This window comes from Gopherus flavomarginatus, chromosome 9 (genome assembly GCF_025201925.1).
Source record: "Gopherus flavomarginatus isolate rGopFla2 chromosome 9, rGopFla2.mat.asm, whole genome shotgun sequence".
Taxonomy (NCBI): Eukaryota; Metazoa; Chordata; order Testudines; family Testudinidae; genus Gopherus; species Gopherus flavomarginatus.
In genome coordinates, this window is record NC_066625.1 from 21,374,759 (window position 1) to 21,397,606 (window position 22,848).

Sequence of the window (22,848 nt, forward strand, 5' to 3'; positions counted from 1 at the left end):
ATACATAATCACATAATTTTGGATTAAGAATATGCAAAAATTGAAGTTTGTTCACGGACAATTCACAAACAAAAAGAGGATACACTTGGTAAATAGCTTGCCCAGTTCTACTCCCTTTCATAGGCGCAGGCAAATAAACCCTCCTCCTTCCTTAATAAAAAGACAAACTATCTTTAAAAGTAACAGTGGTCACCAAGAGTAGCCACTCCAGTTAAAGATGTAAAATGTTTCTCATTAAAACCCCTAGTTCTCAAACACTCAGATTTCTGAAAACAAAAATCCCAGCTTTTTAAGGGAAATTGTATCATGAAGTTTATGGATACACTAAGAGAGGAAGAATGGTGAAGTGGTTAGGGCACTACCTGAGGACCCAGGAGACAGAGATTCAATTCCCTGCTCTTACACAGTCTCCCTGTGTGACCTTGGGCAAGTCACATAGCCTGTCTGTAGCTCAGTTCCTGCTCTGTAAAGGAGATAGCAGCATTTCCCTGCTACATGGGGCAATGTGAGGATAAATACATTGCAGACGATAATACATTCAAATACTACAGTGGTGGGGGCCACAGACGTACCATACACTACCCTAAGTTAAAAGGTAGGAACCTTACAAAAATGTTGAACTGTCAAAATGCATCTAATTAACCATTAATACTGGAGACAGGAAAAGCAAAGGGGTGACTCTCAGAATTAAAGCTCTTATTGTACATAGTCATTACGCAATTCTGAGATTCCAATTCTTTTTTCTCTCTCTCTCTCTCTCTGTGCTCATATGACAGTGATATCTTTAAATCCTATTTTACTGACTTGCATACAAAAGATACTCAATACAAATGAATTTATAGGACCTTTCATCTGAGAGCTCAATGCACTCTACAAATAGCAATGAATCCTAGTAACACCTCTGAGGAGGTAGTTAAGGATTAACAGCCCATTTTAGAGCAAGGGAAACGCAGGCATGCAAAGGTTAAGTGATTTCCCAAGATCATGTAGCAAGTCAGTGGCAGAATCTGGAGCAAAATCCCAGGTCTCCTGGAACCTGACTGTGTGCACAAAGGTAAACAAGACGTTTACAGTGACAGGTTAAAATAAAAAAGAACCCATCCAGGTATACTCAACAGGCAGTTTTCAAAGATGACTTCACAAGTATCCATATACTGTGTACATGCTTTATTTTTGGCTTGATAGGAAATCACCTCTCATCCTTCCCCCTCCCCTCCAATCAGAAAGGGGAGGGCTAGAAAGCTCTGAATAGTGGATATGTTTCTGCAATAGATTAGCATCAGGTGTTGGTATGTTAGGGGTAGCATGTTGCAGTTATAATGTATTTGGAAATATTTAGTGGCTCTCAGTTTCAAGCTTCTGCCCCGTTGATGTGCACATTTTGAGGTGGAGAGCTATAACATGCAGGAATATTGGCCTCTTTTAAGAGTTGCCAAAAGATTTTTTACACTATTTATCTTTCTTTTTTTGTCTGTGTTTATTGAGGCAGGTTTCTTTGGTGATGTTGTTTTTTAAAGAAGCCTACTTTAAACAGATGGAAAATGGGATTTACAAGACTAGCTTTGAACGTCAGTGTCTTTCACTGTGCAATCAAACACACTGCTGACATATCACAGTTATACACAGCATTAACAGCTGAAAATGGGATTCCGAGGGATGCAGGGATGGCTCTGTATCCATAATATATTTATCCCAAGGTGCACTCATGCATCTACTATATTTAGGTATTTTTAAAGCTGATTTAGATGTACAACAATCAAATTGGAAAAAGAACAGTTCAGCCATACTAAGCTGTGATGTCTAATGTTCAAAGGGTCACAATAGAAAAGTGTTAACCATTTAAATGCCTACCCCTCCAACCCCACCCCACCAAGTGTCAAACCCTCCCATGGTAAATGAACAGAAGGGTAATAATCTACGGGTGTTTTAGACAGAAGGGTTTGGGAATGCAGATAAAGAAAGATTCTTCAAATTTTGGTGGTTGTACCTCTAAGTATGTGAAGGTAAAGGAGGTTCCAACCTACAGATCTAAGATTAGCTGCAAGTTCACTGACTTTCCCACCCTTAGCAGCACATCAACATCCCATTGTTCCACACAGACAGATAAACTAGCAGAAGTACCTGGGGACTAGGCTTCACAGAGTGACTTCTAAGTGATATCTCTGACCTATGAAGCCACAACTGCAAAGAGGTATCCAGATGGGGTTTTGACAGGCTCTGGGAAATAGGAGGAGCAGTCCCCCTTCCACAGGTTTAGGAGATTAATTTTTACTCTGTTTTGGTCCCCTTTACACCTCATAGCAGAAGGTCCATGAACTCCTAGGCATCATAAATCCACACCTGGGACAAATAAATGAGAAAGAGGGACAAGTTTACACCATAACTGCATCTTAAGTAATCCAAAGAGAGTTAACCATTTAACCTAACAGGAACATTATTCATATAGGCCTCATATTCTTACCCAATTTGGGGCTTGATTGTGCCACGTAGGAACCATACCATCCCAGGTACAGCATGACCACTGCTGCACTACTTCAGAGAGTGCAGCATACCCTCCCATCTCCACTCAGCAGGTTCTGAAGGCCAGCACATGTGTTAAGGGATGGGGCCAAGGACCTCTCTCTCCTTGTCCTCTTTCGGTGCCTTGCAGCTAATGGTGTATGGACAGGAGAAGCCCCTGTACTTCTCTCATGCAGGGATTACAATTGTGTCTGGCTGTCATGCATACTGTAACGGGGTCGGCACCCGCCTCTCAGGCTGATATGCCTGCAATCAGTCTTTTTCATGGGGTGGAACTCACCTCTTGCAGGCGGCCCCCGCTTTGGTTGGTTGGGTGTGAACCTGCTTTTGTTTTTAGTTCTTTCCATGGGGTGGCACCAGGGCTGGCTCTGGCTTTTTTGCCACCCCAAGCAAAAAGAGAAAAAAAAACACCACAACAGCCGCAGTGTGGCCAGAGCAGCAAAGCAAGAAAAAAAAAACCCTGCGGGGCAGCTGGAGTGCAGGTGCAGGGGGACTCCCTGCGCTGCAGATGTGCCCTGGCTAGTAGGGGGGTGGGGGAGGGAGCAGAGGGAGAGAAAGGACGGGGGTGGCCAGGGCTTCAGTGGGGCGCTCGTCATGTGGCCCTGACTGCTGCGCTGCCTGCCAGGCGGGCTCCGCGCTGCTCTGGTCGATGGGGAGGGAAGGACGCAGGCTGCCCTGTCGGGCTTGCTGCAGACCTGGCACCGGCTGGGGCAAATGGAGCGTGCAGCCTGCTCCCAGTAGGGCACTCCCCTCCTCCATGCCGCCGCCCCCTACAGGGCAGCCGGATCGGTGAACGAACAAAACAAAAAAAAAAAAAAAAAAAAGGAGCCATGCCGCCCTAGGATTGGGCACAATGCCGCCCCATAGAATCTGCCCCAAGCATGAGCTTGCTCGGCTGGTGCCTGGAGCCAGCCCTGGGTGGCACCCACCACTCGCAAGCACTGCCCGTCTGATGGTTCTCTTGGTGGGTCTTCAGCGACTCAGCCCTCCGACCAAGCTGTCTACCTTCCGGGGTATATAGTCGCAAGTTCTTATCAAAGACCTGGTATGGGACCACAGCTCTTAGTCTTCTTCCCAGAGGCACTGCCTTCTTCAACCACCCAGCTGGGGCCCATCTCGGTACCCGCAGCTGGTGGTATTTCAGCAGGCCTCCCTGGGTTCAGTCTTCAGCCAGACCAGTGGGGCCCATCTTGGTATCCTTGCCTGGTCTGGCCAGGTCCTGGGCTCAGTCTGCCCACACTGACCTTTTCATGGTCCTGCTGCTACTCTATCCATCCAGCCAGGCACCCCGCCTTTAGCAGCCTTCCCTGGGCTTCAGTCCTGTCTGCAGTGAGCTTTCCACAGTGAGCTTTCCACGGTACTGCTGCATTTTCAGCCAGCCAGTCACCCAGTCTTCACTCTTCCAGCTCCACCCAGCAACTTAACTTCTGTGCTCTGCTGCTTGTCTTGTATAGGGCCCTTCTGGCCCTGGATTGGCTGCTCTATCAGCCCCCCGATTGGCCGCTCCTCTGCAGCCACTCTAGGCTTCCTGGAGGAATTCTTGCTGCTCTTCTCTGTGGCAGGGTGATGCAGGGCCATGAGGCCTCCAGCAGGGGGCCTCCAGATATAGTCCACCCTGCCCCCCCCCCACACACAGAGGAAACGTTTTGGACTAGTTCTGTCCTCCACTTTCATGCACACCAATAGAACAGTCGCAGTCTGGCCCATTGACATGAAACAGCTCTGATCAAGTACCATTTCCGTCCAACTTCTCTTCCCCCTGCCTTAGAGGAGGAGCAAGAAGTCAAACTGTAGTTGCAAAGATGATAAAAATGTAAGGGGGATTTTAGTGACCACACAACACCAACAAAAATTAAAGCTTAACGACAGGGCTAAAATCCATCACCAACAGGCCTATTCATAAACACATACTGACAACCCCTTTTGTTAAAATTGGCTACAAAATTCAAATGAACTCCTACTGTATGTGTGAGGCTGCATAGGTTGATAAGTTTCCGTACAAAAAGAAGCCTTATTAGGTCTAATTTAATAAAAATCAGTTTTGGTATTTTTGCTTTTTCAAAATGAAGCTGACATGCAGTTTGTTTGTTAATAGTGACAAAGGTTTATCAGATGATAATTAAGTAATGAAAATGTGATCGACTTTGACACACAGTGGAAATAAATATGAAGGATTTTTAATAAAAAATGCAAACCCAATATGATTTGAACGCAATATATTTTGAAATTTATAAAGACAGACATTTTATGTATTAGGGTGGAAAGTCAACAATTAAAAAAGATCTGAGAACTTATAGATGTTAAATTACCTTTTAAGAAATAATGTTGTTCTACAAAGATTATAGAAACACAATATTTCAGTATTAGCCACAGAGGTAATAAGAAAATGTGTTTCCCTAACTTGTTTCTAGATTCTGCTTTACCTTGGGCATGTTATGTAATCCCTCCATGCCTCCATTTTCCTACCTGTAAGATGGGTTCAATAATACCTACATCTGACAGGTAAAGAGAAGTCCAGTTTTCTCTGTAACTAGAGCTGGTCAAAAGTTGGTTTCCATCCCACAGGAAATTCTATAATTTAAAAATTTGGTTTCACCCTGGATGGGGCAGAAAGTTGAAATCTGGGACTATTTATCAAAATGTTTCATCGCAACTTCATTGTTTTTACTTTTACATTTTATTATAACAAAAGTCTCAACAAATGTGAAAATTTCGATATTAAGCCATTCCTGAAAAAATGTTTTGATTATGTTGAATCAACATTTTCTGATGGTAAATTGTTCTGTCATACAATTTGCAACCTACACTACTCTAATTCTAATTTCTTCTTTCTAGTTGCTCACAACTTTCTCAGATAAATTATTTGGGGTGAAATTGTGTGTGTTTGGTTTCAGCCTGAAGGTGAATAGTCTTTTGCTCAAACTTTTCCAAAGTTATTCAGCTGTTTTTTTGAGTTATTCAGGTGTGAGTGGGAGGAACAGGGTATAATACACATTTTTCCCATATCCGTAGGCACTCTCATTTCAGCATTTTTTCACTATCAAAAGATGCTATCAACACTGATCATATTGATAGTGAGAGGATGAACTAGAAGAATGAATATAGACCGCATAGTATTTAACATAGCAGGGAAGAATGAAAGTGCAATCACGTCTCTTCCTTCAAAGACATTCTAGACAGCTTTCAAAATGGGTTAAATGACAGAATGAACTGAGAAATGAGACAAAGAATTTAAGCTTTCAAAATAGTATAGGAATAGAATCGTAGCTGTAGCATAAACTGGGAGAGTCCTACAGCTTTGCAGACCTCACAGCATAAAGAACATCCATGACAACTCTAAATTTTATCAAAAGCTGAACCAAGAATAATTTTCAGCTGCCTTTGAATTTCTCATACTGAATAGCAGAAGCTATCTTCAGATGCATGCACTGTGGGCCATGATGAAAGAAAACCCAGAAAGAAGCGAGAGTCCTAGGCAGCTTCCTAAGGCTTCTTTACAAAATCAAAGTGTTAGGCAAATGTGGGAATCTCTCAGCGGACAGCCATGAGTGATTTGATTAGTACAGGTTCAAATGCCAACATTCCCATGCTATCACAGCAGCCTAAAGCAAATCAAATGCAGTCATTCCCCAGTGCTGCCAATTTCGCCCATTTACTTCTCACCGGCTAACTTTTGCAAATTGAACTTTGCTGTTACCTTGAATCTCAGATTTCCAGCCATTAGTTTTGTAAAACTCTAGAAAGTCTCACTGGATTTAGTTAGCTGAAATACTTAACAAAATGGAACTGTATTTTCAGAATCTATTTATTTGGCCTTTGAGCTCAACCAATAAAATAGCTGCAAATTTTACACAGAATACATATAACTTGTATGAGGGCAAAATAAAACCACCAGGTACCTCATATTCACAGCACTTTCTAGGCTTTGCTCTCCCCACCTCTAGTTTTTGCAATGGGAGCCTGTTTTAAACAATTGAATTCTTAGAGATACAATGGTAACACAATTTACTGTTGTGTGAGAACATTTATCTTAATATATCTAGAGATCTGAGTAATACATCTTGTATCTGACAGAAGACTGAATGCAGGCACTGCTCCAGCATGAAAGATATAGCCAACAAAAACAGTATGAAGAAAAAGAAATCAAGGAATTAAGGTTGTCTCTTTGGGGTGTTGCTTACTTAGCCAAGGGAAGATCTGGAAGTGGGTAGTATTAACCTTGGAATACTCCACTAGAATTATACCTAAAACTAGAGCTCAGAAAACTATTCACAGAGAACATATTTATTCAGGGCCAGATTTCTGATAACCATGGCTCCAGTTTAGAAGCCCTTTCCTTGACAAGTTCTACAACGGACGTAAGTGGAAGTACCAATGAAGTTAAGGTACTATTCATTGTGAATAGTCTATTGCAATCTAGTCCTCTATGATGTTAACACCTTTTTTTCCTAGTTCATTCATTATTTACAAATAGATACAGATTTCATTAATTTGATAAATATTATTTAGTGAATGGCCTTTGCAAACATTTTCACCCAACAGATTGCTCATAAATTATGTCGTGATTATTACTTTGATCATTTACTATTCCTAATTCATTTCGTATGTTGTGATTGATCACCTTAGACATTGCCTACATGACAGAAGTTGCCCCAGTTTAAATACATAGATCTAGCTAAATGGATCCAAACCCATACTTTAACCCCTATTTAAATCAGTTTATCTTAATCTGGTAATTTTCCAATGAAAATTAAATCAATTTAAACAAGGAACAAACTGTTGTGTGTCTACATTGGGAGTTTGAACTTGTTTGTTTAGATTAATTTAAAATTGTTTAAACTGGTGGGACAAGGACTAAGTCATATGGTAGTGATTCCTGCTCCCTGACTGGCTAACTCAAATCTACCAGTGTGGCCACATAAAAGTATCTGGTGTGAATACTCATACAAATACATAATTGCAAATAGATCCTTGCTAGCACAAATGCTCATGAGAAGCTAATAAGAGAGGCTGTGTATCCAACAGTGTGAAACTGCAGGGATTCTCCCCCCAGAACAAATACTGATGAACACTATTTTGCAATAAATAGGACTGTCCATATTTAGACTGACTAAAGTCATTCAGAAACAAAGTAGATGTAATTTCCTTGCTGTTTAGATCACAGATTTGTGAAAGGAAGAAAACTCTAGCAAGTCTTCTTTGTAATATATTACAGCTTTATCAGTAATTGCATTGGCACATCATGTACTGAAATTAGAACAGGCTATTATCTACATTCTGTGTTTTAATTAAATGGGAAGACAAATTCTTTACTGCACCTGTACATTATAGAAAGCAGTCAATTACCAATTAAAAGAGAGACAGATGGAGATAGGTAAGCCATGTAAAGCCTAATTTTACAGCATAGTCTCCTTCCTAAGCAATTTCACTTCATCTAAGAGAAAATACATCTTCAGTGATTAAATCTACAATTAAAAAGAAAACCCAGTTGTATGGCCATTACACAGATAATGTCCTGAGATGACGAGCAGCAACCATTGTGAGTAAATCTATCCCTGTGCAGAGGGCCTGCACAAGCAGGATGCATTTATGTCCTAATGAAGCTCTATTTTGAGGATGGATGTGGTGCGTTGCCTTCATGCTGGCCCTCTGCACAGGGGTAAATTTCACCTTCTGAATTAAATTTCCATACTGTAAGGCTAAATTCAGGATTAGTGATGTTTAGGACTAGAGCACAACAGAATCTGTACCAATAGCAAAAGTGCAAAAAAATGGAATGGCAGCTGAGGAAGCATGCAACATAATGGAAACTGATGTCAGGCTCTACAGCAAGAGTGGTATCTAAAGGACTTGCAGAGGCTGAATAGTTTTAGCTTCAAGGAAAGGGGATATAATTTGTTAAGGCACACCCAGAGGTGGTGCAAAGAATGGTTTGGCAAAGTCAAATCTGCTCTCTTTAGGGGAACGTAAAGCGCAGCAAAGTACCCATTCATGGCAGCAAGCGCATTCTACAGAATCCAAACAACCTCCATTAAATGAAGATATTTTTCAGAGATGATGGGGCAAGTGCCTCTGACTCCATATTGAAATAAAAAGATAGTATCCATTACATTGTGCCATCCATACTACTCATTGTAACCACAGTTTTTCTATAGTCCCTTTGCTTAGTTTGTCACCAGCACCATGTCTAAATACTGGTATTTTGCTGATATTCCTCTATAATGAAATGGTATGCCACATGCAGTTTTTAGGAATGATGCTAAAAAATTTATCAGGATTTGAGTTAATTTAGTGCTCCTGAAAGTGAGGAACCCAAAGTGTTTGGTTCCATTGTTTTCTAGTACAGCTGTACCAAATGCATCTCATCTCTGCCTGCAGCAGCCTCTCTTGAGCAGTGTGCACCATTTGTGTTGAATTGCAACAAATGGTTTTGTATTTTTGCTATGTGCACAAACAACAAACACTACAGCTAACCCTCCAGAGTCATTCTGCTCCTGACTGAATTCACCATTTAAAAAGCAACAGGTAGAGGATCCTCTGCAAATGGAGGAGGGGAAAAACTGGTAAATCTGGGAGGTTAGAGAGGGGGGAGAACAGAATGGAAATGCCACATCTGCCATAGTATCTCTCTGCTCCTGGGATCCCATAAAAGATCCTTCTCTCTAGCTCTGAGGGGATGTACTTCCATGGTACTTTGAGGGCATGGCTGAGATAGAGCCAGGGACTTACCCACTACTATCAACAGTATCATTCTTGCTGACCCCTTATCCAAGTGGAAATTCATGTACTGTAGTTTTAATCAATATAGATTCCTGCTAGATCCCCTTTGTGAGAATTAAAATTGGGGTCTTTTGGTTTTCAGAAATGAATGGTAGAGGTAGACATTTGCATGGCCAGTTTAAATCCGTTGAAATATTATACTGAAGCCACTAATACCTGGGCTGTTGCTATCCATAAAGTTCTAAGGAAAAGATTGAATCTTCCTACTAAAACCATTTTAAGAAGGGATTTTTATTCCCATCTAGAAAGATTTGTTTTTCTAGCTGATCTAGATGTAATCGTACATGATGGACTATAAACTCTGCATTGATGTTTAATATTTTCCTGCACTCAACTGACCTTTTCTTTTTTTCCCCCCTCCTCTTTTTGAAATCAAACAGCTGACAAGGTCAATGACGACTTCTATTCCAAACGCCGACATCTTGCAGAACTGGCTGCCAAGGGGAGCCTGCCACTGCACCCAGTGCGCAGAGAGGAAGACAGAACGTACCCACCTGACAATGGCACGACCAGACAGAATGGGCAAAAATCCAAAGTCTCAAAGATGCACACACACCCCTTAGCTTACAACACCAACTTCAAAACCTGGGACCCCAGTGTCCAGTCCCTCCGACGGCAGACATATGCAAACAAGGGAAAGCACGGCACAGGAGAACCAGCAGCAAGTGACCCACTGACAACTCGGAGCCAGCACTATCTCCCCACACAGCCATATTTCATAACTAACAGCAAGACAGAAGTGACTGTTTGAGATTGCTTTTGAGAAAAAAAGATCCCTTAAAAACAAAACACACACATAAATAACTGAAAGAGGCAAAAAAAATGATATCAAGAAAGAAAGGAACTTTCACTTGGACATTCCTGCTATGAAGCCAATTGTAAGGCAAAGAGTGGGCTAATACCATTCAGCAATACACTGAAGGTTGAATTAGAAACACCATTTGTATTTCACACTGGAAAACAAACCCTTGTGACTAATTTTTTTTTACTTGAAACTGACATCCATGATGAGAAGTAGCACAATCTAGAGAAACTTTATGTCTGCTTAAACCATTTACACTATGTTCCTGCCTTGAGACAGAGAGCCAGTGAGAGAGAACAATATACTGTAATACATTGTTTTGGTCAGGAATTTTGTATAAATTCTAATAATAATAATCACTAGACCTGTGAAAACCCAAGTGCAAATAACTTGGTACCAGCCCTAACATTATTGTACTTTCATGCCGTCACTATATGAAGCGCAAAAAAAAACCCCAATAAAATAAAATAGACAAAAGACTCTTTCATGTGAATCCAACGAAGACTGTTACAATTAAAAACATATGGGAACTTTCTGGCTGGCAAAGAGTCCAGAAGGACAACAACAAACCCAAGAAGCTTTTATTTTAGTTTTTTTTGGTTTAGTTTTAAAGTTTTTTGAATCTCCAAAATAAGAGACATATCATATGACAGAATGTGGGGGGGGGGGGTGCGGGAAGGCAGGGGCAATGGGCAAAAAACCACTCCCCCTCAGTCCTGTTTTCCAGGCAGAAGGTAACAACTCTCACCTTGCGGACTGTCAAGACTTTTTCTTCACCTAAATGTTTTGCCTATATTCAACTGCTTCGGACTGAAAATAAATAAGCGTGGGTGGTGCCTTTACTGTATTGCTATTGTTCAATGACAGTCTTGTTTCTCAAAGTGAAACTCGTGTTATTTTAAGCTTATTTCCTCATGTTTTATTAAAGTATTAGAAGGGTTCCATCCTCATCAGCCTCTCTGCCTTTTTTTGTTGTCAAGAATGAAAATTCATGTTTCATCTCCATGTAGTGGTTGCAAGGTCAAGAATATTTAGTTAGCCCCTCACCCCCTATGGTAAACCATAATTTTCCTACCTAAAATCCCCTATAGTCTTTCATTCTGTGTTTGCTTTTAGGCACAGTAGTTCTCCTTCAAAGTTCAATTAAATGTTACATGGCATATTGTCTTTTCTCTTGTTTCCTTTTTGTTAGTGGTGTCCCCACTCTTGGTGGGCTATTTGATAAAGGGGACTACTGTACTAGCCTCAGACCTCACAAGGGTCTGGGTTTAAAATCAGACTCATGGTCTCACCTTACCATGGTTCTGATGACTTGGATACATTTTTCATATCAATAAAACCACTCCAGAATTTGGCATAGTTAGCAACCTGGCAGTCCTGGAATGGTAAAATGTGTGTACATAAGCGGTGAAGTGAATAATTGTGAGACTAAGACTGTGTGGCAACAGCCTGACACCAGGCAATGCAATTTGCATTTCACTTTCATCATGCACAAAAATCCCTGTCCTCCCAAAAATGAAGTCATTTGGACAAGTCATAAACTAACCATCCCAATAAAATTTACATTCTCCTTAAGTTTAGTTTCATAATGTATCAGGACATGACTGGCTCCATGAGTCTGAGAACTGTATGCTGTAAAGTGAATCAAAGGTGGGATTTCTTAACTGTATTCAGCTGTTTCGGGCAGTATTTCTTCTTAGATTTTTGCAAGGATGCAAGAGCAGAGAAGTTTAAAAGAGGTTAACAGGACAGAACACTTATCCAGCCATCTCAAGATGGATTTGCATCCTGACAATACAGGCATCACTCTATAAGTGTGCTTCTAAATTGTATGATCATATATTTTAAGCCTATGAGAAGTAGACAAAGCCCATGGACTAATACTTTGCACACACTCCAAGTTCTCCAGTATATCACTTCATTCCTTTAACGTTTATTGCCTTCACAACTGGCTATCTTAATTTGAACCTTTATGGAATGTTGCTGTTAACCCATATGCTTTAGATACACACTTCAGCTGCACTCTTATCCACACAGATTTTTGTGTAACTTGAGCATATTTTATGTGGAAATATTTTAGTAACTGTATGTTCTGTAAGTAAACTCGTGTTAATACTTGTTAACAACTACAGAGTTTATGATACCAATAATACTTCCTATTATAAAATGTTTGTTTGTTTTTTAAGAATGTTTATTTGTAAACATATGTATTCACTATATTAATATGAATTTCTTACCTGGCAATAAAACTGATTCTATGTGAATCCGATTTGCTGGCTCATTCATAAACTTGGATCACTGGGCCAACTCCTGAGTTCCTCATTTAGCTTTTAAAAAGTCTTTACAAACACCCTGTCAAGCCAATGGGTCTTGGCTGAGCAGAACTGAGAAGCTGAGTCTTTATTATTTGTATCATGCAGGAAGAAAGTTCTCTTGCAAATGCAGGCTTTATCTTATCTGTGGTCAGTATGCACCTTGCTAGCATTTGAACTCTGCACACCTGATTATTTAAAAGTTCTGGGAGAAAAAAATTAAAGACACATAAGGGCCAAATCCCATTCTCTTTGAAGTGCATGGGAATTTTGCCATGGAACTCAATGGGACTGCAGGATCTGATTCATATAGTGTGCACTGGGGTGACTGTAGATGTAACACTTCCATTCCTATGCAGGAGTTATCAATTACAGAAAAAAAAACATTATATTATGGCTCTGTAGTATAGTGATTCGCTTTGAACAGAAATATACTGTGATGGGGCCTCATTACAGCTGACAATGGCCCATACACTTGTGAGTAAACAAAAACTTCAACAGGGGAAAAACAAAGTATTTAGTTATCTCCAAGTTAATCTTCAATATCATGCTGTGATGTGGTCTAGTATTTAGAACAAAGCACTAGAAGTCAGAGCTGGGTTTAAGTCCAGCTTGTGCCACTGACTTGCTTTGTGACCTTGGGCAAGTCACTTAAACAATAACTACTCAATTATGGTTCCTAGGAAACTATGATATGTTGGGTAGGGAAGAAAATCCATCACCTTAGCCGTGGTGTATGGAGGAGTTATCCATCTGAAAGGCATAATGGATGACATCCTCTTTTGTGCCCTTTTATATCTGGCCAGAGGAGGATTCCCACAGCACAGGCACAGTAGAGACAGACATAAGGGTGCCCTCTGAGGACCACCTCACAAAGTCTGGTGTAGGGGTCTGGAGGGACATGCTAAGGGTAGGGCCACAGCAAACAGCATTGGGGAGATTCCAGGCACTGATGTGGCCCACATAGCAGCCCAGGGAGCCTGCTGTAAGCTAGACAGGGATTCCTGGGAATCACAGAACCATAGAAATGTAGAACTGGAAGGGACATAACGAGGTCATCTAATCCAGTTCTCGGCAAGACTAAGTATTATCTAGACAAGTATTTCCCAAACTTGGGATGCCGCTTGTGTAGGGAAAGCCCCAGATGGGCCGGGCCGGTTTGTCTACCTGCCGCGTCCGCAGGTCAGGCCTACTGCGCCTTCCACTGGCCGCGGTTTGCTGCTCCAGGCCAATGGGAGCTGCTGGAAGCGGTGGCCAGTATGTCCCTCGGTCCACACCACTACCTGCAGCTCCCATTGGCCTGGAGCAGCAAACCTTCAATGATGGAGATTCCACAACCTCCCTAGACAATCTGTTCCAGTGCTTAACTACCTTGACAGGTAGATTTGCCTAATGTCTGCCTTAAACCACCCTTGCTTCAATTTAAATCCATTACTTCTCATCCTGTCCTCAGTTGTTAAGGAGAACAATTTATCACCCTCCTCTTCATAACAACCTTTCATGTACTTGAAGACGTATCATGTCCCCCCCTCAGTCTTCTCTCCTCCAGCCTAAACAAACCCAATTTTTTCTATCTTTCTTTAGAGCTCATCTTTTCTAGACCTTTCATGAGTTTCATTGCTTGTCTCTGGATTTTCTCCAATGTTACATCAGGGCCCTCTCCAGCACCCAGAACAGCCCATGATTTGGAGGGTATAAAGATGACTTAAACCCACCTTCATTCCCACCTCCTCCTGGGCTCTGAATTTTGTGTTGCATTAATTCACTTCTGCCATGTTGATTAACTGCTTCCATTTAACGTCTTAGGGTATCTGTACACAGCAAAAGAAGGTGTGATTATAGTGTGGATAGGTATCTAGTTTTAATCTAGCTAGAGTGGGTAATAATAGTAGTGAAGACATGATGACATGGGCTTCAGTGCAGGCTAGTTGCCCCAGTACAAGCCCACTGGGGACTCTAGCTATTACTCAGGTTACTAGCCCACACTGAAGTCCATTCCACCATGTCTTCACTACTAGTGTTACCTCCGATAGCTAGATTAAAGCTAGTGTGGGTATGCCTACCTGCATTACAATCACACTCATTTTCTGTGTAAACATACCCTTAGCTGTGCTGGAGCTGCTCAGCTAGTAAAAACTAACAGAGACTTATTTTTTGTCATTGAAGTCAACTGATCTTGCTCTGATTACATTGAACGAGCCAATTTATTGAATGTGAGGATGCCATTATTCATTCTCACTCTCCAGCAAACAGCTATTATGTAAGAAAAAGCTTCACAACCATGCACACTCATGCTTCTATTCAACCCTCTTTGGGTTATTTTATAATTTAAATAAGACCACTACTTAAATAGGCTTCTTCCTTAAAATTACCATGGGCATGCATTCTGTTCTGGGGCAGAATAAGAACTGACTCTGAATCAATGCATCTGGACACATGCAGTTGTTATTCAAGGAAGTGGGTGAAAACTGTCAAAAAATCCTCACATATACTTTTGCCATTTTAAAACTCTCGTAGTTATGTATTAATTGTTAAGTTCACATAAATTAGAGGAAAAAAATCAATATTTATTTGAAGGATTCTATATATTAACTCACAGCCATGACTGAATATTAATGTGTGTTGTACAACTGAAAATAAACTGTTTATTCTCCTGAAAAGACCCTATGTGACAGAGTAAAATATAATGACCTATACATAGACTGTATTTTGCCTGGAAAGTAACCAGTCTCAAAGCAGAATGTTTTCCTCCTCCTCCTGTGCCCCAACCCCTCTACTCATTTTTGCTTCTCCTTCTCTTTTCCTGTAAGAATAAAAGCAAACCTGATATTCTCCTTCCCCCCCATTAACTGAGTCTGCAAATGCCACATTTCTGATCCACCTTCTCAAATTCTTTCTCCAGAGTCTTTTGTACATTCTGCTGCTTGACCCTCCCTCTGTTTAGTCCCTAAACTATTGTCATCCTTAGCTTCCCCTTAGCCGCTGAAGAATCTATGTAACTACTCACCTGCATGTTTCACCTTTGTGCATTTAGACTTCTGTTGCTTAATGTTGTATTGGTGTTAAATGTAATTTTATACATTTTCACCAAATAACTGCTCTTGTAAATTTCATATTTGATAACCAACAATATTTATAATGGACCCGCTACATATATTTAATATAAAATGCAATTCAAATAATTTCTGCAGAACAATTCTTTCTTACAGGTCCAGGTAGTAATTCAATTCACATGTGAACTTCCCATTATTTCTGGTTCATTTGTTTAACTTTGGGTTGTCGCTGAAGCTGTGTGCTAGCTGCTCTCTCTCCCCCTCCACTCTTGGAATAATATGTTTTTCAAACTAGATTAGAGAAATGGAAAGAAAATCTTCTTTCATGTTAATAGAATTATGGAAGGCACATTTTTTATTGTAAATGCCAGCTATGCTTTGCTCTCTGACACATTCTTAAAGTCATATAGGAAGGATCTGGTTAAAAGAATATCTTTAAAATCCAAGATTTTCAGAAGTGTCTTTCTTTCTACTGTCAGATTTTTAAATCCCAACCAGAACTACTCTGAGACATTCAACCAGATGGCGTTACACGTAAAAAACAAAAACCCAAAAAACCAACAACAAAACCACTCAGAGTTATAGTTGTGACAAGTAGTTTTTCCATTTATCATCCTCCTTCCCCTCTCCCACTTAAATTTCCTCCTGAACTGTAGAACACAGATTTATTTAACAATAATATATTAAAACAGTTTTGTGGGTGAGGGATAAAGTCTTTTTCTCTTTAGAGGTATAAAATATACAGAATCCCAATTCTATATTCAGGAGATAATGTAGCATTTACTCTAGTTAATTTCTGCGGAATTGTTATACGTGCACTGGCTGAGCACTGTTTCAACTGCAGGACCCTGATACATGCTAAGCCCAGGGGTTCCCAGCCACAGCTATGCACCTCTCTCCTTACACTAATTATAATCCTCCATTGGACCCCTGTTCACCACCATTTGCCTCCCACACACACAATTGGAGCAGATCAAGCATCCTTGCAGGTTAGAGCACACACAGCTGAATGAGTGATACAGGCACTGCCTGGCACAGCTGAAAGCTTAGGAATTAACTAAACCCTGGTCTACACTGGGGGTGGGCAGGGGATTGATCTAAGTTATGCAACTTCACTACGTGAATAACATAGCTGAAGTCTACTGACTTAGATCGACTTACCGTGGTGTCTTCACCACAGTGAGTTGACTGCTGCCGCTCTCCCATTGACTCTGCCTGCGCCTCTCGCGGCGCTGGAGTACAGGAGTTGACAGGAGAGGGCTCAGGGGTCGATTTATCTTGTATAGACTAGACGCAATAAATCGATCCCCACCGGATCAATCGCTGTCCGCCGATCCAGCGGGTAGTGTAGACATACCCTAACAGACCTCGTGACAGAGACATATAGTATGGGTTAAGAGGGTGCACTGCCTGAGCTGTAGTGACTGGAAAAAGTGTGTCCGCAAGAAGCAGGACTCAGAATAATGCCTCTCTGTGCACTGGACAATCACATTGACCTTTAGGACAGTTGTGACTGGCAGATCCTCCTAGTAATTGCTGGGTAATGTGATGGACTGGGCCAAAGCCATGCTTCAGAACTGCACAGACATAATTCCTTTCTGTATGTTCAGTTCCACTGCCATTCTTAGCAGCTTCCTCACTGTGCCCAGAGCACACGCTATTTCAGCTGCCTTCTACAGAGAAGTGTTGCTGGCAAGGGGCCTCATTTGCTCTTTTCCTCCCACTGAAGTTGTCTGTGCCTTTGAGACGACCTCAGGAGTAGAGGTCCCAACCCAGCAGTATCACCTAGTGTTGGTGACCTGGGAAATTTAGCCCAGTGGCCTGTCTGTTGGCTGTATAGCTCAGAGGCCATAGTCCATTGGCTGGGGATTGGGGAACCTGGGCCCTCCTTACTCCAGTGGGTTCAAATCCAGAGCCCTGCTAATAATAGTTCAAATATGTGACCTAGAGGCAGCTGCCCTTACACCTGTTCCCTGGGCTGGGAGCATCTCCCATATTACAAATAGCAATGATGGCAGCAGTCAGTCCCAGTGCTGAGGGTCTGTGTTGACAAATTTCCTCAGCATGACTTTCAGGGTCCCACTGAACCAATCCACCAGCCCATCTGTTATGGTATAATTCCCCACTCTGAACCTTAGCGTCCAAAAGATGGGGTACCAGCATGAATTCCTCTAAGCTCAGTTACCAGCTTAGTACTTGTAGCGCTGCCACCAACCAGGAATTCTAGTGCCTGGTACACTCTGGTCCCCCCAAAACCTTGCCCACGGACCTCCAAGACCCAGACCCTCTGGATCTTAACACAAGGAAAGTAAACCCTTTCCCTCACCGTTGCCTCTCCCAGGCTTCCCCTCCCTGGGTTACCCTGGAAGATCACTGTGATTCAAACTCCTTGAATCTTGAAACAGAGAGGAAAATGCACCTTCCCCCCTCCTTCTCTCTCCCCCTCCCAGACTCTCCTTGAGAGAAAAAGTAATCCTAACACACAGAGAGAAAATTAACCTCTCTCTCCCCCTTCCCTCCTTTCTCCCCACCAATTCCCTGGTGGATCAGGACCCAGTCCCCTGGGGTCTCACCAGAATAAAAAAACAATCAGGTTCTTAAACAAGAAAAGCTTTTAATTAAAGAAGGAAAAACAGTAAAAATTATCTTTGTAAATTTAAGATGGAATATTTTACAGGGTCTTTCAGCTATAGACACTGGGAATACCCTCCCAGCCTAAGTATACAAGTACAAATTAAAATCCTTTCAGCAAAATACAAATTTGAACTCCTTCCAGCCAAATACACATTTGAACTCCTCCCAGCTTTATCTACCTAGTACTTACTATTCTGGACATATAAGAGCCTGTGTCAGAGAGATTGGAGAGAAACCTGGTTGCACGTCTGGTCACTCTCAGAACCCAGAGAGAACAACAACCAAAAACTAACAGCACACACAAAGCCTTCCCTCCCTCAAGATTTGAAAGTATCCTGTCCCCTGATTGGTGCTCTGGTCAGGTGACAGCCAGGCTCACTGATCTTGTTAACCCTTTTCAGGCAAAAGAGATATAAAGTACTTCTGTTCTATTAACTCCTACTATCTGTTTATGACACCATCCATCAGTGCATGATAAATAGAAGTCTTTAGGGATTTGATCCTCAGCAGTTTGCACAGTTCCTGCCTCAGTTTGGATGAGACGTTGGATCCCTATCAGTCAATATTTCCCTCAGTATTCCGATCCTCATAAAGACCTTCATAAGTACCTTTCCTATGATGAGTGCCTTCATCCTGCATAGAGGGATGGCTTCAAGGGACTGCATTGCATAATCTGCTAGCATTAGTATACAATGGTACCCCGATGTGCTCTTCTCAAGTGGAACCACTAAATCCATTCCTACCCATTCAAAGGGCATGCCCATCACTGGGAGCAGAATCAGAGGGGCCTTTGGCATCCCTTTGGAGCATGAAGCACAGAAGTCACTCATCTCTTTGCGGATGCCCATCCAGAAGAATCTAAGGGCCACTCTTTCTAGTGTCTTTTCTCTCCCTAAGTGCCCAGCCCCTGGCACCAACTGGGCTAGGTGTAGCAGGCTTTGGTAGAACTTCCTGGCTGCCAGCAGTTGTCACCATATTTCTTGAGTCTGGAGCCTCTCATTCTGAAGTGCAAAGTGGGGCCACTACTTCACCCATTGGGTTTCACCCAACTCCCCATTGGAGACAGGTTACCTGCTCCCAGGCATGGCTCAGCATCGGGCTCTCCTATTGCCCCGTATGAAGTCTTCATGTTCTGGTAGCCAATCGTGGCTTACTTCCTTGGGTGCCTGCTGGATTGGTGTCCCTGGCTGGCAGGGTCTTCCACTGTGTCTTGGCCCATAAACCCGCTTGTTTTTGGATCTGGGTTGGTTTTTGTGAGGGTCCCGCTCTACTGCTTTAGGAGCTCCACACACCACTTCCAGTCCTGCTCTAATATGATTGGGTAGGCCAGGATGACTGCTAGGCTGACTTGACAAGTCTCCATTTAGCCTCCTACCCTCAGCTGCATTTTTGTTGTGGGGCAGAATCACACATCCCTGTGGATGCACTGGAGGTAGATCAGAGCACCTGACATGGTGGGGGATTTTACCAAGCTTGCTCATACAAGGGTTACACCCATAGCCTACCAGGTCAATCACTTCAGCTCCATTGACTCATACCAGCAGCAGCATCTAGGCCAGGTACCTCTTACAGTCTCTGGTACCTGCTATCCATGCCTGCCTGTAGCCACAGTCCATGAAGAGACACTCCCGCCTAAAATGCCCTTCCTTCTCACACTTAAAGCAGCTTCCCTTTGGGGTCATGGTCAGCTGGTTCACTTTTGAGACCATGGCGCCTCCTGGTGGGGCACATCACCTGCCTAGGTGACCTTGGTCCCTTCTGCCTCTGCTTCTGGGTCCCATCCTTGGGGCAGAAGTGACCCAAAGGGGAGGAGCTGGTTCAGCCACCATTGACTTTCCCTCCTATCATGGCCCTCACAAGGGGTAAGCATCCTCGTTCTGGAGTCCCCATCTCTGGTGTCAGTGAGGCTGGACTGTCAGTCACCACAGTTCTCCACTATGCAAGCATGCCACCACCTGCTGAATCAGGTGCTCTTGTTGCACCTGATGCTGTGTTGCCAGTTCCTGGAGTAGCTGTTGCTGAGCCACTTGTTGATGCTGGATCATGATCTCTTGTAGCAGTTGGCCTTGCTGTTGCTGTCTCTCCATCATCCATTTTTGTAACTTCTGTGTGTCCATGGCTTCTTTTGTGTAAGGTTAACTGTTACCCGCTGTCCTTTTAACAGACCTTGGTCATTGCCTGCATTCTCCACCACGTATCGGGGAGTTGAGGTCTGAACCTGGCAGTACTGCCCAGTGGCCAGAGTCATGACCGTGTCGCCCAGTGGTTCTCCCTACTCCAGCAGGTTCCAACCCAGAGCCCTTTGACTAATAGTTCAAATAGGTGGCCTGGGCAAGTGCCCTTATGCCTGTTCCCTAGGCGACTTCCTACTCTGGCTTCGGTTCCTCTAGCCACTCCACTGGTCAGTTTCTGGATTCCCCCTGGAGTTCTTTCTCTTGGTGTTCTGAAGGGTCTTCCTTTATCAGCCATGGCCTGTCGTTCCCTGCTTTCATGGAGTGAAGGGTCTGTGATGGCTTGATAGCGGGGCCTGATCTCAGCTGCGTAGAAGCCTGATGGCTTCTCTGTAGGAGCATGCAGCACATGACTGCTCCTCTGCTCTGTGTGCCCAGACTGAGCAGAGCTGCTCCCTTTTGAGCTCTGCCTCCAATGTGAGTATGCCGAGCAAGTGCGACTGGGCAGGGCCTTCTGGGCCAGAGCTGCTCTTTAACCTTCAGTTTACCAGTGCGGGACTCCTACATCCCATTGCTGACCCAGTGCTGGCCCACAGAGGAAGTGCAACTGGTTGGATCCTGGTGTGGTGCATGCAGAGATGATCTCTGAGCAGGCCGCTGTAAAGATCTGTTTGTTGGAACTTTACAAGTTGTGCCTTTGTATCAGAAACCAGACCAGAATCAATCAATCAATCAATCCCTGGACCAAGACTAGAGCAAGCATAATTCAGCCCTTAGTCTGGAAAACAGTTGCCAGGAAAGGTTGGTAACCAATGACTTATGCTTTGCAATTACTTTCCTTTCCCTACTTATCACAGCCATGTGACACATTATGCAAGGATTGGAGAGGAGCCTGAAATGTAAAACTCAGATCAAGATTTCAATCCTCAAAACTTTAGTAGCTGTCTGGATCTGGTGTTTCTAATTGATCCACTACAGAGACAGGCCATAAAAGTAAAGGCAAGGAGTTGAGACCCAAGTTTTAGCTCAGGCTAATTTCTAATAAATCTAAATCTAAACCAGGAATAAATGGCCTAATTATATGGGGTAGAAACAGAGTAAAGATAATTCAGACACCCTCAGTCAGCATTTCACAACCACTAACTGTTGACTTTATTTTTCATTCTAACAAAATGTGGTAAGCTAAAAACTGTGATGCATTCTTGCATAGCTGATGACTTAAATATAAGTTCCAAAGCAGAGCTTTGCAGAGAATCACTGATTAGAAGGAATGTCCAAAATACTCATAGCCATATACAACAGCCATGCTCAAGGGCAAACCCTCTCCTAAGTCACCCAGGCTCTGATCCTGCAAGGTGCCAAGCAACTCCTGGAATATATGCAGTAACCTCTACTGCCAGAGAATTTCGCTAGAGCTGGACAACTCCAAGAAGGTGCTCAATCAGGGTTCGCCAAGTAGGGGAGCAGAATGGCAGAAGATGAGCAGAGAACCAAGCCTTCTGCAACACAGTAGAACAGTGACAGGGCACTTAGAGACAATGAGCTCAGAAATGCTCCTTATTGTTGCTCCCAAAAGTAAGTGTGTTTTTTCCTCTTTCCTCCCAGTTTCTCCACCTGCCATTGATCACAGTATGTATGCAGGGAAACTAGAGGCTTGGGTATGCCCCATAATTGCCTATCCAGGCCCATTTGGGGCCATAATGCATAGTTGGATCTTTTTTCCTGAGGTTCAAGACAATGCTATGGTGGGATTGTCTCTTGTGCTGTTCCTTCACTGATGTGTCGGGCACAGCCCTGTTTCTGAGCCTTTTTTCTCTCTTTCCCAGGACAACTCAGGGCGGATTTTGCTCCAAAAAGATTGATACCATTTAGCTTAGTGCTAAAATTTATCTAGGAAAGTTAAAGAGAAATTAATTCCTTCTGTCATTCTGTGATTTTAACAATATACTCAGTGTATTGTGTAAACGGTTTCTGCTCCTTTTGCACCTTGCCTGCTTTAGTCATCAGTAGCTTCCTTTGCTTAGCAACATCACTTGCACTTAAATTCTAAGAGTGCATCACTTCAAGTTAACAGAGGTTGACATTTCACTGGAAGATCTCATTTTCTGAACTTACACACAATATGCTGTGTGCATCCTTAGCAATAAATAAGGCTGGGAGCACAATAGAGCATCAAACAGCTGATGATTTCAAATCAAGAGAGCACAAGTTCATGTGAGAAACTGCTGTGGAGGTTCAGCTTAGTTTCCAGAACTGAACCAGGAAATAATCATATGCCTGTTGAGTCGTCATTGGCATGATTATTTAATTACAAAAACAAAGCCTATCAAAAAGCAGATGTGCAAAATGGTATTAGAAATAAGCTACTGCGCAGAAGCATATTCTTCTCTGTACCATATTTAGCTACCAGTCTCAGTTTTTCTCTCTGCTACTTTGGCCTATGGTAACATTTTAATCATAGGGTTATTACAACTTGAGAGACCTTTACTAATGTTAGTAAATAAGAACATAACAGCAGCCATACTAGGTCAGACCAAAGGTCCATCTAGCCCAGTATCCCGTCTTCTGACAATGGT

At 42.6% G+C, this 22,848-nt stretch overlaps 1 protein-coding gene across 2 annotated transcripts in view; it reads left to right on the forward strand.

Annotated features, from left to right (window-relative positions):
• Nucleotides 1–12,340, forward strand: part of SHISA9 (shisa family member 9) — a 248,220-nt gene extending 235,880 nt beyond the window's left edge. For both annotated transcript variants that reach the window (XM_050967760.1, XM_050967761.1), the window contains one exon: nucleotides 9,681–12,340. In XM_050967760.1, coding sequence (XP_050823717.1) covers nucleotides 9,681–10,051 — 371 coding nt within the window. In that variant the 3' untranslated portion in view covers nucleotides 10,052–12,340. The remainder of the gene's footprint in view (nucleotides 1–9,680) is intronic.
• The last annotated feature ends 10,508 nt before the right edge of the window (nucleotides 12,341–22,848 follow it).